General features: G+C 32.1%; 1 protein-coding gene across 1 annotated transcript; it reads left to right on the top strand.

The window, feature by feature from the left end:
- The first annotated feature begins 287 nt into the window (after positions 1-287).
- On the top strand, positions 288-18,039 carry LOC132760193 (uncharacterized). The gene is made up of 13 exons (XM_060752110.1): positions 288-843; positions 1,440-1,562; positions 7,354-7,564; positions 8,792-9,007; positions 9,505-9,627; positions 10,011-10,217; positions 11,367-11,524; positions 12,997-13,127; positions 13,617-13,779; positions 14,693-14,897; positions 15,936-16,104; positions 16,585-16,777; positions 17,908-18,039. The coding sequence occupies exons 1-13, from the start codon at positions 658-660 to the stop codon at positions 18,037-18,039; spliced, it is 2,217 nt and encodes a 738-aa protein (XP_060608093.1). The 5' UTR covers positions 288-657.
- Positions 18,040-18,707: the final 668 nt, after the last annotated feature.

The following is an 18,707-nucleotide window of genomic DNA, read 5'->3' as shown; positions in this document are numbered from 1 at the left end:
GGTAGGGCTTATCTCCTCAACACCAAACAATATATCAATAAAACATTGTAGCAACTTGGCACTGAAAATCATAATTATGATTAAGACATTTCTCTTTTTTTTATCTAGATTGCTAAAAGGAAAATTGTGTATTTAAAATGGTCTATATTAAAAATAACTTCCTCGTGAATTGCCTTGTCATTTTCAATCGCCTACCTGAGAACGACAAATGTATTGGAATAATTAATGTGACTGGATCAGTATGAATATAAATTTATCACAGCACTCGTTAGATAAAGAGCAAGACTTGTTGCAGTGAATATTTTATAGAGAAGTCATGGAATAATATATGATTATATTGAATTGAACCATAAAAGTTAAGGACACATTGCCGGTGGTGGTTGCCTGTTGGTACATCATGGTATTTGATGTATAAATGACGCTACTGAAGAAGAAGATTATTTAATTCGTTGTTTTATTTCAAATACATGTATACACACGGCAAGTTAACTCCGGAATAGAATTATTTCCAAAAGTTTCGAGATAAAAGGAAACAATACACAAAATATTTGAATGCAGTCTTTATAATAACAAACTAACAAAAATGGAATAAAGGTATATAAACAGAAACAAGAATTTCGAAATAGAAGGAATTGAAGGACATCCAATATTACTACAATGCGGCGATCTAATTCAAGTGAATGTAAAGCTCTGTTTGCAAAAGGAAATTACACTGCAGTACAAGGTCTTGTGTCGTCGGTTGAGCTGCACGAGACACTACTTCTGGTGATCGGATTCGGAGTGTTTGCAACACTAATTGCTGTGTTGTTTAAGTTCATCAGGAAACATGTCTACAAGGATAAGGTTGTGATATTTTTTATATTTGTATTGTACATTGCAAAAATGTCAAAATATAATAAATGCAGAGGCTCGCAATCTTATCTAATTAGCTATAAACTCTAATCTACAAATCTTTGTTCGAGGAACCTTAATTCTTGATCTAGCCTCATGGACCCTAATAGATCATTATGTGATCTTGTAAATGATTAAAATACATGGGTTTTCTACTTTTCATGTATTTCATGAGAAATTGACGACGTGACAAAAAATACTACACCCTCCCCCCAAAAAAGTACAAAACAAAACAATAAAAACATCATCAACAAAAATAAAACATACAAACAAACAAACAACCAAGCATGCAACAAATACACACGTAATATTTTTGATGTTTCTTATTCTTTCTGTTGATCAAAGTTGACTTTGCATATTCCTCTGAGATTAGAATATTTTCAAGAATATAAATGACACATTTTAATCTTTATAGTCGATTTAACGTAATGTGTCGAGGTAAAAAATCAAATACATTGGGAGTGACTTTCACATTAGGTTCTTTAGCCTTATTATTTGACCTTTTCGTACCCAACAAGGCATATTTGACGTCTTTTTTAAATTTACAGAATACATTAGACACAGCATTTGACGCAGGAGGAAAGGTGAGTGTGGGGTTAACAGCAACAACGATTGTGTCACAGTGGACTTGGGCTGCTACACTGCTCTATTCCTGTGTTGTGGCTAGTAAGGTAAGAATTATATTTCCTACATTAACTTTCATCATGTTGTCCTTATGGGAACTTGTAAATGATTGAATTACAATGCATTACATTACATTCCATTACATAACATTCCATTACATAACATTACATTACAATGCATTACGTTACATTACTTTACATTACATGTTTTCCTTACCTGATGTAAGAATATCTGCGATTTAAAATGACATTATGCCTATCAAAGAGTACATAGTGAATGAATAGGTGAAGGTCAAAATAAGTTTACAATTTGTCTCTTAAAATTTACTTCGCATAAACAATAAATAACTCATTTGGCCATAGATATCGACCAAGACTTATCTGTTTAATTTATAAAAAGAGTGAGGCAGGCTTTTTATATTTTAGGCACATTTATATTTATTATGTTGGTCATTTATCATGATAACAGCCATTCTTCGGAAATAAGAAATATAAAGGCAGTTCAGCTTGACAATAAAAGAATGAGCAAATGTCACTTTACCTCTTGGGGTAAAATCAACCAAAACAACAATTTTCCAACAAAAACAATGTGACCATCCATTTTCACATCTTACAAAATGTAATCACATGTTTAATTACAATTATTGATATCTAATTGTCCTGCAATAATGGTCGGAATCTGGAAACTAATATCCGCCAACGTCTCTTTGACATTTCCAGATTAACCCGATAGTTATATAAAGCATAGAGGAAATAAGCTTCTTCTAGATTCGTTTTGTGACAGAAAAAGAAAAGGAAAAATGTCAAAAAGAAACAACGGAAAATTTAATGATTAAAAAAACCCAGTCAAATCTGTACATAGTATACTGTCAAAACACTTAGAACTATATAACTTTTGAAAACCTTTTCGAACACTTGCGTATGGCAATACCAGCTTTCATATCTGTTGTCACAAAACTAAAACAATAAGCGCGTTCATAAAGGCATTATTATAATAATGAATATCCGCTGTTTAACTAACGTTATGTTGATAATGATGTTGTATCACTGTTTACAAAGATCACGATCAATACCATTTTAGAAACATATTAAATGCAATTCCTCTTTTATTCTGTTTATCTTCATGACAAGGTTTCTTTTTTATTTATTTCAATAATGGTTGCTTTTATTTCTGCTAAGGCGGAAGCAACTGACAGTTTGAAGGAACTGACAGTTTGCGTATCCAAGGAGTTTCTTAGATATTCATTAACGTCCCTTTGTGGCAAATGATACATTTGCCTGAATCAAGCTTACATTTAATTGTTTTCTTCTGAGTTTGTAAAATGGGCAAACTTTGCTTTTAATTTAGTGTTATTGGCAAAATTAAATTTTCTTATCCCCATTTCTTATTTTGAACATTTCTAGCTATAAGAATGGGTGTCAAACATCATCTTTGAAAGAGTATTACGTTTGGCTAATCCAACCCGTGATGCTATCTTGGTAGGCAAGCGGTATATTGCTTTACAGTTTCAAGGCATGTGAAATTCACAAAACAGTTTGGGCCATAACCGCCATATGAACACATCTGCGGATGTTTCAAAATTCAAAATTTTACCAGTTCATGTTAAATGTTGAATTCTGCTTAAGCCGGTGCTAGGGGGCGTGAACGGTAGTTTGCACTTTACAGTACCGTCCATGAACAGGCTCAATCAAACCGAGCCTGCAACATTTTAAATTTTGCCGTGTTGGGCTTTCTTTAGGATTCTTATTTCTCTCTATTTTGTGACTAAATAATGCATTCTTCATTCTTTTTTTAAAGTGTTTAAGATTACACTCAAAATAGAGGCGATCATGGATTCAATATAGATTTTTTTCTATTTTAAACAACCTTCTTATTGGCCATTCATAGCGGGATTAACAGGATGTAATTTGTTTTTCCAAATAATATGGTTCTAAACAGAGACTCTCCGGTATAACTTCATTATTGCCAGAAATCTTACCCCACCACCGCCCCACACGAAAAGACCGAATTCATCACACGACTAACCTGATTTCTTAAAAATGTATACTAATAAACAGAAAACCTAAAGAAATAAAATTAAATCATTATTATGTATTTTTAAGATACTTTGCAATATAGTACATGTATACAGTACAATATAATGTAATTCATTGTCCCATTATGATCATGTCATTGTCTGTTGTTTTTTTTTCATTGAATTTTAATGTTGTTTTTTTTTGTATTAATTATATTTCGGACTGGATGCCTAGGCTACAAGAACAATTATTCATGCATACTTGTTTGCTTCTAGCATATGTTTCATCAAAATCAAAGTTTTAGAAATACCACCTAAAGATCCCTGCTACAAATAATTTGAAACATGCGTTAACTCTTTATTACCAACCTTTTCCCCCTATTTCTATTATCAACCAACACTAGAAACGTTTTTTTACACACAAAACGTGTTTTATCGTCAATACATTTGCAGACAGAAGAAATACCCTCGAGAGCAGCAATACTTTCTTGTGAGACGCAATGAAAAGCTTTTCAACTTCGTTAAAGCCATTAAAGATTTCCATGTCTAATCGGTTGTGAAAAGAATAACCTACTCAGAGTCGAAGAATACCATGGTAACAAATCTCATAGTGCGTGTTAAACTTAAATTTTCTCGTAAATATTGCGGAATTTCAAATGCTAAAATCTCAACAATTACTACTTTGAAGAAGATTTTATTCTATTCTTTTTCATTGAATACTAGTGTTCAATTTATTGTTTATCCCAGGGCACTTTGTTGTATTTGAATGAAAGCCTACTAACGTTGTAAGGTCATCTCATAAAGAACTCGTCAAATTAGAACGATAAAATGTAACGTGAACGAGACGTGATATGATAAAAATGGAACGATTTTTAAACGGTATACAATATATAATTATCCGTTTCACAATTGGCTTTTATATTCAGGTTCAGTAATTGCTAATCATTACAGACTCTTCCTTCTCAATTTCTGCTTTTATGAAAACCAAACTATTATCTAACCTTGTGTTAGAGAAAAGTATCATGCACGTACTAGCATTTTTTATTTTCTCAAGACCGCATGTCTTTAGTTGATCAACGTCAATTAGATTTTTTACAACAACATTATATTTTAAACAGTTGACATTCAATTTTTATCAATTGATCTTAAAGAGACTCCCCTGACAAGGAATAATTTAAGAGATTACAATTTATTTACCAGATCCATTTGTTGTAAGTGTAGACCGTAAACTATAGTGTTAACTTGTGTGCCAAATTTCAGATCATTCGCTTACTCCGGTTGTCCATAATGATTATTCAGTCTAATTGTGAAAAAATGACCAAAAATTGAAATGAATTGCTACGCGTTTCTCTCAAACCGGGCTAAGAATAACACAAAAATACGATATTTAATAAATTCTTGGTTTATTTTTTAATTATCCTTTGCAAATCTTTCTGTTATAAATGTCCTATTAAAAAACATTCAAATTTTATATTGTTAGGCTTTTAGACCTTAGTGGAGTAAGTTCCTTTACGTAATTACATCCTGATTTGATTCAAATGTTCTTCAATCATTTGTGAACTGCTGCAAGCACCTTTTCATTTTTATTATTCAAAGGAGCGACCATAGAGGCATTTTCTTTTAACATAATGTCAAAGAAAATTAAATTACAAATTCGAACTTGGAAACTTAAGAAGCATAAACAAACTAAACCATGCTAGCACTTACTTCAGTAACAGACTTTCGTGCAACGAACATGTTAAATCATACCTTAAAAACAAAAAATGAGTGCAATAAGGAAATAAGCTGGTCAGTTTTCGCACTGATTTAAAAATTATTTGTCTAATTCATTTAATATTTCTCGTACATTAGATATCTTTTTTGTTTGTTTTGTTTTGTTGTACCAGCACAATTTAGGTCATATGGCGTCGAAACAGGAAAGACGATTTTGGCTAACCTCGGGTGTTACAAACTTAAAGGAAAATCAGGGGTCAAACGTCTTCCCCTGCAGGAGCCAAAAGATGTATAGACGCCAGTAATTTGAAACAATTAAGTCGCCTTTTACGATCACACAGGGATAAACGGTGGCTGCAATTATGATACCTTATCTCTAAAAGGCCACCCCGCAGTCACAAGAGCTACATAAAATACTATTATATCATACTTAGATAAGACATGTATGCAGTGTTTAAAAATGTTATACAAAAAGTCATAATCTTGATCTAAAATTAAGAGTGGAAAAAAGAGTATAAATATCTATTTTATAATAAATCATATTTGTCCCTAGTTTTCTCTGAAAACCATTAAATGCGTGTTTGATTATATTTTAAATATTTTGATATCGGGAAGTACAACTCTATTTCAAGAACACCAAATGACGTAATGTATTGACTTATTTCCGAATTCATGCTAAAATGTAATAGATCATGAACGATTAATATAACTTAAGTCTCTACGTAGGCTGTTCTTCCTGAATCCTTACATAATGCATAGCAAACATATATCATATAATACAATCTACCAGAAATACATAGTCCTCATTTAATCACACTTACAAGTGTGAGAGGTGGGTGTAAGGGTGGAGCGTGGTAGAGCTTTTTGTAGATCAGTGCAATAGGATTCACCAGAGCATATTTCAGCAACAACACCTATCCTTGGGTCAATTATAAATATATTTATCAATAAATTTAATTTTAAATTTATACTTGTATTGATAACAATCTTCCATGTTTAATATTTAGTTGATTTCTCAAAATCGTGACATCTCTCATTTATTTATGAATAAATATTGTGCCCGTGAAATAGAAATTCATGTTCGATTAGTAATGTATTTTTACCATAATAAGTTATTCTTATGGTCACTAGTACTTTACTCAACGTTTGCTAGGCGCCAAATGTTTTAATGTGAGTATTTTTGGAATTGATTTGATTACCGTTGTGCCAGTGATTTTAATGACAAATTCACGTTCAATCAATTTGATTGAAGGACACATTTAACATCGTTTTATTGATTTTGCATTAGTTATGTATATCATTTTACATCTCATGTCCTCAAATTTAATTGGATTTAGGTTTGGTTATCGAGATGACCAGTCAAGGCGCTCAATACCCTCACACTGCAGGTAGTTCTGGACAACGGCCATACCGGAGCGCGCATTATCATCCATAATGAACTGATCCCCAACTGCCCTAGCATAGAGTTCCAAAATTTAACACAACAAGATCAGTCCGCCAGAATGATCTAGAATCAGTCTTGAGCTGTTGTTGTCACCCGTTGCCTGCCTTCACAATACATCCTGACGGATGAACTATACTGCTGGTACATTTCCAAGGCTTACAGTCTGTTTCCCCCAGCTATACCATCCCTGCAAACCTGCCTCCACAACTCTTCTTAACTTAAATGCCGTCTTATCATAGCGTGTGCCATGTAAAATGGACCGATGTAAAAAACAACATGTTTATACCTTTGATAAAATTTTGAGATAATAATGACGCTTAGTTAACGTTGAGTGATATAATTATATTAAAAATCCTTAATCACAATGGCAATGGTTGAAATCTTTATCCGTCGGTCAGTTCTTAAGGAGGTCACGCACTTGAATCAGACACCAAGTTCAGAGATGTTGACACAAGCTGTACTGAATCGATAAGTGCACAATAACTGAGCCTTAAAATTACAACATTCTTTTGGTGGAAAATTCCAACAAAATATATCAACGCATCACAAAGCATAACCAAATTTTTTTCTGATTAAGTAAAAGAAAAGAAAGGCAGAAACACTTCTTTATTTCAATTATTGTTTAAAATCTGTTTTCACTCGTTTGTTTTTCTTTTATTTGTTTTAGTATGGAATCAGTGGTCCATTCTGGTATGCTGCAGGCGCAACCATACAGATACTCTTGTTTGCCATGGTGTCCGTCCAGCTAAAGATTCGAGCCCCTGGCGCAAAAACGTTCCTGCAAGTGATAAAAGCTCGGTATGGGGCCAATACACACAAGGTGTTTGTAGGCTACGCACTGCTTACAAATATCATTGTCACAGCTAACTCAATGACAGGTGAGTTCAGTATGGGCATCGATTTTTCTTTTCATTAACGTTTTATGTTTCATGTTGCCAGGATCTGTTCATAACTCTAAATTGGCTCTCATATCTCATGTAATCATATTGTATTTGTCAAAGCTAATCCAGTAGGAAGCGACACGACACGTGTTCAATCAAATAGTACTAATATCCTATTTCGTCAATTTTACCTTTTTTTCTAGATTAAAAAGAGAAAACCAAATTTATATATTTTTTCTATATCTTGTCTTATAACCAAGACAAAGTCGGTGTTTAGTTATTGTTTTCAGTATTATTAAAGGTTTATGGCTCAATCACACTACCGAACCTGCAAATATTTCAATTTTGCAGTTTTGGGCTTTCTTAAGGGAGTCTATTTCACTCTATCTTATGGTTTGAACGGGGTATACTAGAGTAAGCTTGTCCCTTGTCATTCTTTCCTGTGAATGCTTCTCTTTCCTTAACACAAGAATTATTGAAAATATGTAAACTGTTTATGTTAGCATGTAGCTTTGCATGAGAAGCAAATTATGATTCCTCCACTTTATAAATTGTATGAATTTTTGCATAAAATTATTTGTTTCTCTGAAATCGGATGGTATAAAATGATTTGCATACAAATAAACATTGTTAAACCTTCGTTTAGGACAAAATTAACATTTGAAATAAGAATTCATTTTGAATATTACAGGTGCACATTAATTCTTCCTCTGTGGACAAAAAAGACTTATTTTCAATTATACGGTCTTGTAGTTTTGTCTTTGTATAAACAAAGATACAAAAATTAAAAAAAAACAGAAGGCCTTGTAGCTCTCGCTTTGTAAGCAAACATAGACACATAGACAATATTTAAGTAGTGAGACGGGCTAGGGGGTACAATGAGGCGTTTACAACACTGAGTACACAGTTGTAACATGTCACAGTAATAAAATGTCTGTAATATTTTCAATATTGCCGTGTTGGATTTTCTTTAGCAATTCTGTTTTCTTTAAACTTAGAGTTATCAATATTTAGAAAGAGACATTTTGTAAGATTTCGGGAGGTTTTGAAACTCTATATTAGTAAAAATGACTGTTTTTACTATTTAAGGATGTTCAACAACTTTATCTTTGTATTTAAAGACACTTGTATATCTAACAATAGGGTCAGTGGGTTTCTAAATGAAAATGCAGGTGATTGAACAGTTGAGGTATGCTCTTGAAAATAATTTTATAAATACTTCAGGTGGTTCAGCTGTTTTGTCTGGATTGACAAAGGATATGGGTATAGAGTACGCAGCAATGTTGATGACGGCTGTTATTGGTACATACACGTGTATAGGTGGACTGGGTGCCACATTTTATGTCTCATTTTTCAACACAGCAATGATCATGATAATGATGTTGGTATTTGTTATACGTGTGTATGACGACAGTGGGCATAATGACACAAATCCATTAGGTATAATACAAAGACCACATTAAGATAATGTTCACCAATCCATCTAAATGTTATTTATTAACTTATTTAGGCATATTCTGTATTTTATTTATTAATGATTATTATTATTATTTTAATGATATGTAACAATAAGAGGTATTTTATTGAAGAGCCTATTAATTTTTTACAGATACTGTTTATTAACCCTTTATAAACCTGCTATATTTCTAAAAAGACCTCGTCTTTATTTTTAGGGGGATATCTAGATGAAAATCATTAGTTTGTCAGCCTGGTCAGATTGTACTTTAGTGCATTGGTAGTTCAAGCTAGCTCGGCTGTATATCAGCGGCACATGCTTGTCACTGTCGGTTCGTTGAAACTATAGTGTACAATGTATATATGTTTGAACTGATTGTGTTAATCGTTATATGTATAACTTTGTCAGCTGTATCACTATAAACTATACTGAAATAAGATAGAAGCTGGTATTAATGTTTTTATGTAAATTCTCTTAATAGGTACAGAAGAAAATGTGTACAAATATCTGTCCTGCAGTGAAGGTCCAGATGGCAACGAAGATCACAGTTACCTTACGCTTGTTTCTAACTCTGGTCTTGTGTTTGGCTTGATTAACGTTGCGGGTAAAATATGTACTTAAAATGTACTTAACAACTGTGTTATCATAAGTCTGAAATAATCAAATCTAAGCGACAACATGTTGGTTCTTACAAATGAAGCTTAAAAACTGTTGTAAGTAAATAATTTTCCCTCTAACTCCTTCACAATCATTTGTCGGTGTTTACATCTTATGTCTAATTGTTTAACAAATATCTATGTAAACCTTCATTGTGCAAATAAGCATAAACAAGAAAAAGGAACAACTCAACAACAAATGCTAAGGACATTCTGGCTAAGATTCTTTATAAATATTTAAAGTACAAGTAAGAGTGTAAGTGAGAATAATGAATTGAAGTTTATAAAATATCAATTTGTTTAAATTTGTCAGAAAATATTTGTAATACAGGCTGTTTTGGAACGACATACGTGGACCAATCTTACTGGCAGAGTAGCGTTGCTGCAAAGCCTAGACAAGGGGTGTTGGGGTTTCTAGCTGGAGGCCTCGTATGGTTTTCTATACCTTTTGCGCTAGCAACTACAATGGGTCTGGCTTATATTGCACTTGGGGCTCAACAGGGTCAACCACTACTTTCAGACATAGATGTTGACACAGGTTAAATCACTTTTATATTTTTATTCAATGATCTCTAGGTCATTTATTAAATGTATTGTCAGAGAATGTCTTTTAGTCTTGTGGTCTACCAATATGGTCGTTCGTGCAAGAACAAAAAAATATATGCTGCCTGATCCATGATGTATTTTTCAACCAGAAATAAATCAAGTGTACCATTGCATTTACTCCTTTACCAGAAATAAAGCAAGGCATTACATTTCAAGTACTTCTGTACTAGCAATATTAAGTCACCTTAATGTACTTATGTATCGCATATTCCGGTATGACTTATAAGGCACGGTATAAATTGAAAGGAGAATTAAGTCTATTGATTGACGTATTCAATTTACTATTAAATCTTTTATATTAAAGGCAACTAACTTTTCTCTTGATGTAGTAATTATTTTTGAAATGGTTATTATATATACTATTGTTCGAGGTAAATGGCAGCTATAATCTTTAATCATTTTTTGCAGATTTTTTCCAACTAGGATCAGATAATGATTTCTTTATTATGTTCAGCAATGAAACAATTTTATTTTATATATGAAACAAATAAAAGAGGTCATTTATCATGAAGTTATCGTCAACGTCCTTTAGCATTGGTTTATACAGAATTCAACATTTAATCATGGTGAAATTTTGAATGAACCTCCATCAATATGAAACGTTAGTGCCTATCAACGAAAAGCAGCGTATGGTCCCATTTTTATTTTAAAAAAGCGTGTACCCTGAATCTTGGACTGATTATAGATTTTTAAAGATTTTATTTGTATCAAAATAATTTTTAAAAAAATCTAGTCTTTACAATTGTCTACTGAAAATCGCCGTCACAAATATACAGAGTCATAATATTGTTATAAAGACTTAAAACAAGTTTTATGCCTTACAAACACAAACACCCATATTTATCAATTGACTATGATTAACACAAAGCGGTTGTTTATTTTCTAAGTATCAATCATTAAGAAAGCTTTTACTCAATCTTCACGACACTGGCACATGCATGCATTGCATCTATACCAGACACGGTGAAGGGCAAACTATAAATTCAATGGTCTAATGATTATATGATTTATTTTTCCAAATTTGAACTTACGTCATATTTGAACTAAACATAAATAATCTAGTACTAATGACGAAATTCAGGATTGGTACTACCAGTGGTAGCACAGCGAATGTTTGGTAAGGCTGGTGAAATGATGGTGATAGTGATGGTTCTAATGGCTGTTGTATCTACGGGCTCTGCCGAAGTTCTCGCTGCTACATCAATAGTTGTTTATGATATTTATCAGCTGTATCTAAAGGTATTATTTTCTTTCTTCTCAACATAATTGCATGTATAGTAAATTGATTTCCCGATATGATCCATTTAGTTCTTTGATTGAATGATATGTCAACTTAGCAAGGAGTATAATCTGTTACCCACGGTATATATTCCATACGTACTGCATACGGTATACAAGCATACTACATTATCTATCGTGTACTATGTGGGTAACCGGTGATGAGCCAAAAGGTAATAAACTTCATGAAATATCCTCAAATTTGTATCTAGTATTAATGGGGTTTTAAATTCATTGCCAACACCAAGTATTTTTCTCTTTTATTACACATGTTCCACTTTTTAAAGCGCTGGCTGACAAATAATTAGGATATAAGAAGCCGAATGAATCCCTGAAATATTTGTTTCTTCATATTTGACGTCATATTATAGTTTCCAAAAATTATTCGTTGGCCATATATCTGAACCACCTCTTGCTTGCTTTTGGCGAGTACGTAATTCACTTAAATAATTCAGTTAAAGCGATTTCGTATTTTGCATAGAAGTCATCACGTTAATATTTTGCTTCTTTTATGACAAAGGAGAGATATTCATTGGTACTTCTTTCTGGTGATGACCATTCATTCTAACACTATCGGAAATTTTCCTATATAGACAAAGAAGGCCGGAAGCGTGCATTATTCTACAACAATGCACTCGCCGTTCTTATTATCTCCCTGTATATTTTCACATTGAGGGCGCCATTTTGTTTAAAAATCTGATAAATAAAAACAATTTTTTGTCGAATTTTGTTGTGAAAACTATCTAGAATGATAGAAAACGGTCTAACTAAGAAAGTGAATCCGAACACCAATATCTTTAATTCAGTCGTTAACGCTGTACAGACGTTTAAAGTGTTGTTTACGTGACGTCACAATGTAGCGCCAAACAGCACGTGCAAAACAATCAAATCAAGTACGTTATTTTAATATCGCAGACAAGTTAGGTTTAACATTTGTTTCACTTTTAATAATTTGTATTTTGCTTGAAAAATTATGGAGTGAAATAAAATGAACAAACAAAGTTTTATCAACGTTTTCAAAATTCGTTATTCTCAAAATGTTTCTTCACACAGTAGATTTAACGACAGTTTTTTTTCAACCCACTGGAACAGCCTTTAAAGAACGTTTCTATTGGAAACTCTGAGGCGAAAACAAATTTAACCACCAAACATAAAGTCCAACTTTATAATAATAATTATACTTTTTCTTGACGTATTAGAATGGAAATAGATATTAATTCTTCGTGCATTATTGTATAATAATGCACGTTTTTCGTTAAAATTCGTTGTAATTAATCACTCAGGCCTATCGGCCTTCGTGATTATATTACTACGCATTTGAACTCAAACCGTGCATTATTCTACAACAATGCACTCAGAATTGATATCTATTTCCTAAATATATCATATTATAAGAAACCATTCTATTCATGAACAAAAAGATCTATTTATAGCCATACAGACGAGTACTTGATGCAAACAGCTGCATTTTATGCGGGAAAGGTCGGGGTCGTAAGTCATGTGTTCGAGATATGTGTACATGTGAAAGTATGACAGTGTGTGCACATTGCGACAAAGACAACAAGCAAGTATTTTCCTTTACATATTGCAACATTTTTTTATCATATATTTCATTTTTATGTGAATTTTGAATACCCGAAAACACCTCAAACTAAATGTATTGTTGCACCAATGAAGCGGGTTGTTATCTTCTAAAAATAAGGGCCAGGAAGTAAAATAAGGAAAAAAAAAACATATTCGAAGTTTATTGCTGTTTGTTTCTGAACATAAATTTATTTAATATGATGCATCGACAGCTTATTGTCAACTAAAATGACATTGTGGAATCTTTAAAACTAAATTAAATTTACGTTATCATTTCTTATAATTATTTATTATTTTATTTGTGACATGTTTTTGTTTACGTGTTTTGGCGGGTTTCTGTTATTAAGAAGATCATTAAAATGGTTAGTTTTTTTAATTTTTTAATTTTTTATATTTTAGTAATTCATTTCTATTTTTGATCTTCAAAAAAGCCAAACATGATTTTAATTAATGATTTCAATTTATACAGGAAACGTAGCGAGTCGCAGCGGGTTCCTTTGCCTTCCTATACATGCCGGACCCACGGGGCGTACCGAGAATACACGGATTATTTATCCCGTTTAAAGAACAAAGGTTTATTTTGGACAACCATTGCAATATTGCCTCTTACCTTACTCCTCCACACCTTGCAAGTATGTGTTTTAACAGTTATATATCTATTTTCCGCAGCGCAAGATAAGTTTAATAATGCATCATCGGAAAGCTCGGTATATTTCGCCATCCTCCGTGTAATATAATGATGAATAAACGTCCGTATTGTCAAACCATGGAGTCTTTTAAACTTACATTTTCAAATGAATAAAAAACACATAAACAGTGACGATGCTGGCCGAATTTATATGTATTACAGGTAGATGAAATACACGAATTTTAAAAGCATCATCTCGTTCATGTACACGCCTAGTAAAAATATTATGTCTGTTGAAAGAAAACTGTCTGATGATGTATTTTAAGAGTGTGTCTGCACTTTTGTACTAAGTTGTACGAATTTAACTGTTCTTTTGGGAAAGATACTTTATTATTTTATTTCAAACATAAACAGAATAGCTAAAAGGTTTTGACGCATTAAACAAGGCTAAGGGTAAAACATGGTGCGACACTTTGATATCAAAGTTGACAATTTAATAACGTTATGAAATAAAAGCAGCTTCATCATCTCTTTAAAATGATGATATTTCATATAGTTCACATGCTGGACGTAGCGAAATATTGATAAATTTTACATCATTATGGAAATGATGGTGTCTGAAATATTAATTTTGTAAAATTATCGTGAAACGATATGAAATATATTCATACCGCTTCTCGACTACTCCCAATAAAATTTTGATTTAAGCAGACCTTTGGGAACACGTATTGCCATAAGGTGTAATGCAATTTAATCATCAATTGCAGATAATACGGCAGACGATTCGTTCAGGGAATATGTTCTTTTATTACATAACACATTATTTACGTTTCAGGTCAACATTAACACTGTGCTTAGCTAAGGGAATTGTATTTTAACATAACCTAACATAATTTAATGCTCGGTGAATGTTCCAGATCAATCTTTCCACCGTTTACTTGTTCATGGGTGTAACGATCAACTCTGCAGTAGTCCCAATAGTGTTGTCAATGTTCTGGGAGCGTCTGACAGGGTTTGCGATGATTGCCGGAAGTATAGGAGGAACAGTGCTAGCGCTAACGACTTGGATTATTGTAACTGCCTTACATCCAGGGGGAATTTCAAATTTCAAACATAATGCGGGTGAGCACTGTCATATTCGCATAATTTGTATGTCGGGGTTTCGTGTTTGGGTTTCGTTTCCGTTTCCAAGACTGATATAAATGTAAATTTGATATACTGTATCTATGTAAAACTTATACATTTTGTACATTATCTTGACAAGGAATAAATAATTTATTTTCTGAAATAATATACCGTTATTAGCCGCAAATTCGTAATGTTATTTTTGTTTTGTTTTATATATAACTGTTTATTCTCTTTATTATAAATTATTAGAATAAAAAGCTTGTCCTGAAAGGCGTATGCTTGACATATGGCTGATAAACAAAATTAATCTAAATTTTGCATAAATAAAAATTATTAAGTGAGAAAAATATTGGTGAAACAAATACCCATGTATTTTTTCTTGATATGTTTCTGTTATCATATTTCAAGCTACGTGAAGTTTAAATAAACTCTTTTAATATGCATTTTTCATTCTGCTATATGCCTTTATACAACCTTAACACTCGCCTTTACTTAAAATTGGTGTACCTTTTGAACCGTTAGTTGGATATAAAAATATCTATGTTTTCATAATTATAACGGATCAGTATGGGCACAGTTCTAACTTAGTATGTAAGTTTTTCATATGATAAAAAGTTAGTTCTTAACAGAACGAATTGACAGCGTTTTTATTCAAAATCTAGGCTTTCTATATGAACCCAAGTTATTAACAGATTGAATATTGTTACTATTGTTACTATTGAATATTGACACTATTTCTAATATTATATAATTCCCAGGAGAGAATTACGTTTCATCACAGAGTTTTATCAATAAAAAAGAATTCATTAAAATGACGATGTACCTGATGATGCAATCTGACGTGTGATACTAGGTACGAAATTGCACCTGTCACTTAGGAAAAAGCATATTTGTGCCATACAATCCAAGTCTCAGCACTTGTTTCACAATTTCCAAGCTTAGACTTACATTGAAATTTACTGATGAATGATATTGAAATTATTAAAATCGATTAAAATTACTTTGGTCAGAATAACTCATATTGATTTGCAGCAAAAGAATACCCGATGCTATCTGGAAACCTTATGTCTTTGGTTGCCGGGGCTGTTATATCCATTAGTGTAAGTTTGGTGTCAGGACGAAGCGAGGAAGGTTCTGAAATATGGGAGAAAACAAGGGATATAGACAACCCCCTCAGTCCATGGACAGAACTTTATGAGAAGTAAGCTATGCCTTTGTTATTCGGATGCTCGAAAAATATGTTTGTTTCGCCATTAATTACAGGAGACAAGCATGTTCTAAGAACCGATCAAGGAGAATTTACTTACTTGTAATACACGCTACCAAAGTGACAACCAATTCGTTGGCCTTTCAAATTGAGTAAACTTATTCTAGGCAGCCCATTATATTTGTTCAATTATATCTTCTTTACCAGTAACATCTTCTATTGCAGATTAATGTCACATTTAATTGTTCATCTTGCGGTAAGAACACATGTCATAAACTTTGCATTTGCATCTTAGACAGAATAATTCTTAAATGCGTGAATTGAAAATGCAAAAGTACTTTCTACTGGTTAAGTGATTTACTTTACATGTCCCTATTCAGCCAGTATTGCAAAACATTTTACTAGCATATTTCGTAAAATCCAATATATCTAAAAAGCTATTAATACAATTCATCTTTTTTATATTCTATACAGAGACTTACACTTAATTGGAGCATATCGATTAGATAATAGGCCATCATTGGTAGAAGTTCAAGAAGCCTTCAAAGTTACCAAGATTGCTGGTTTTATTGGGTCAATAGCATTAACAGTTATACTGATTGTGATTTGGCCATTGATAATGATTTACGGCATACCTGTCTTGGATTTTGATTCGTTTAACACATGGGTATGGTTGTTCTTCACTTCAGTGGTGTTACATATTTTTCTGGTCCTTCGGAATCATTGTTTACAGCACTTGTAAGCGTTGAAAATTAAGTACCGCTTAAGCCGGTGCTAGAGGGTGTGAGGGATGTTGCACTTTTTCATTATCTCTCATGTACAGACTCAATTGAACCGAGTTTGCAATTTTCATGTAATTCTTTTGTAATTAATGCTTCCGAGGGAACACTTTTTCTTCAGATTTTTATAATTTATATGCTTAAATCGTATTTATAATTCAATTTTATTCAATATTTTGTTCGGCCAAAACATATACCTGTTTAGTGCCAATAAAGATACGTATATACAATGACGGTACCATTAAGTGAAAGGTATCTTGAAATTGAGATGAAACTGTATGTCTTTTTTTAACATTTTACAAAGTAGGTACTGACTCATGATAAAAATTATCTTGTAAAAAAAGTTAACTTAATGTTTAACTAGGAATTTTGTATGCGCGTTATTCAGCTAAATATATGTAATACTATATAAAGTGGCTTTGACCTGCTTTGAATTCAGAATTAGGGGGATTTTAGTATCAAATAAATACCATTTAACTATTAAAATGCCCGTAATGCATAATGACAAGGTAATTAACTGAAGGCATATACAGTCATGCAAACTCATATTACTCAAAGGGTTAAAGAAATAAAACCATGCAAAAACATCTATTATAACTTTAATTCTATTGGAAATAATTTATAGTTTTAAGTTAAAATTTAATTGTGCATACGGCAATTTTGCACTTGTAAGAACATTCCATGATAAAATTCAGAGCTCTGTAGTTTAGTTTAGTAAAAACATATTTATTTTGGTTCAGTTTATAGCTTATCTAATGCTAATTTGCACAATTCTTAAGAAACCTGATCTTCTTGTTCCCGAATCCACAATCTTTGACACATGATTCTACTTATTTCAGTATTTTGGTATATCGTTATTTCATATCTACAAGTATAATTCCCAAAGAAACATAATTATATTTATTAATACATATTTATAAAATGATGTATAAAACCTTTTTTTCGGTAAATTAACAATAATATTATACTGTTTTTGATACTAGGAGCAATTTGTATATTATATAATTATGTATTTCAGGTTGGAGTTTCTAAAGTGTGGGCCTTTCTTGCCGCGATTTTCATAATTATTGCTCCTTTTGTGAATGAACTATATGACATATACCAAGCATTCCGTGCAAATAACAATGGTGAAAATAATAGAAATAATTAGTTCCAAAACTTAACCACATGGTGAAAAAGATCCATGTAAGATGGAATGTTAACGATAGGAAAATTACGCAATATTCATACGTAGAAGGGAAAGTGGTAAAGATCGAAAATGTTCGTATAGCTTGATGCAGAAGGAAAACGCAATAAAACGCAATAACTTTACCGCAGACGAGAAAAGATGGCCAACAGAAGTGGATACACCTATTTGATATAATGACTTAAATTTGTATATTAAATATAACTTTTTTTCGATTTTTTTTTCAATATAATTTTGTTTGATTCTTTTTTTATTCTAGAATAATGCACATTATTAACACAATTTATGAGTAACAATTTCGTCAGTCTTATGACTAAATTATTTGTACAATTATAATATTTATGATAAAATATATTTGCTGTTGAATTACTTATTTGTTGTTTGATAAGCTATATGATTGACTGTGTTTTTATCATTTATGTTAACATATGCAGGAAAAATACGTGAGCAAGGATTTATACTAAAGGAATAAGCATTACACATAGTCTTACTCGTAAAAACATAATGATTCTGAAATCTTCTGCCAGCGGATCTTCTGGCATTGTAAATTCCGTAATAAAAATGGAAAATAAATGCCGTACAGGAATACAATGCAGATCTACTTAGCAATGGAGTCCAAAAATGCCCTGCAA

Source organism: Ruditapes philippinarum, unplaced genomic scaffold (genome assembly GCF_026571515.1).
Source record: "Ruditapes philippinarum isolate M1 unplaced genomic scaffold, ASM2657151v2 ctg1790_1_1_1_1, whole genome shotgun sequence".
NCBI classification, from domain to species: domain Eukaryota; kingdom Metazoa; phylum Mollusca; class Bivalvia; order Venerida; family Veneridae; genus Ruditapes; species Ruditapes philippinarum.
This window is presented reverse-complemented; position numbering and strand designations above follow the sequence as displayed.

Bases quoted from the DNA above. Each gene is read 5' to 3' on its own strand.
- LOC132760193 (XM_060752110.1), top strand. From the start codon at position 658: ATGCGGCGATCTAATTCAAGTGAATGTAAAGCTCTGTTTGCAAAAGGA. The intron at 9,008-9,504 runs GTATAATACAAA...TTCTCTTAATAG, and splicing joins TAATGACACAAATCCATTAG to GTACAGAAGAAAATGTGTAC. The intron at 16,105-16,584 runs GTAAGCTATGCC...TATTCTATACAG, and splicing joins TGGACAGAACTTTATGAGAA to AGACTTACACTTAATTGGAG.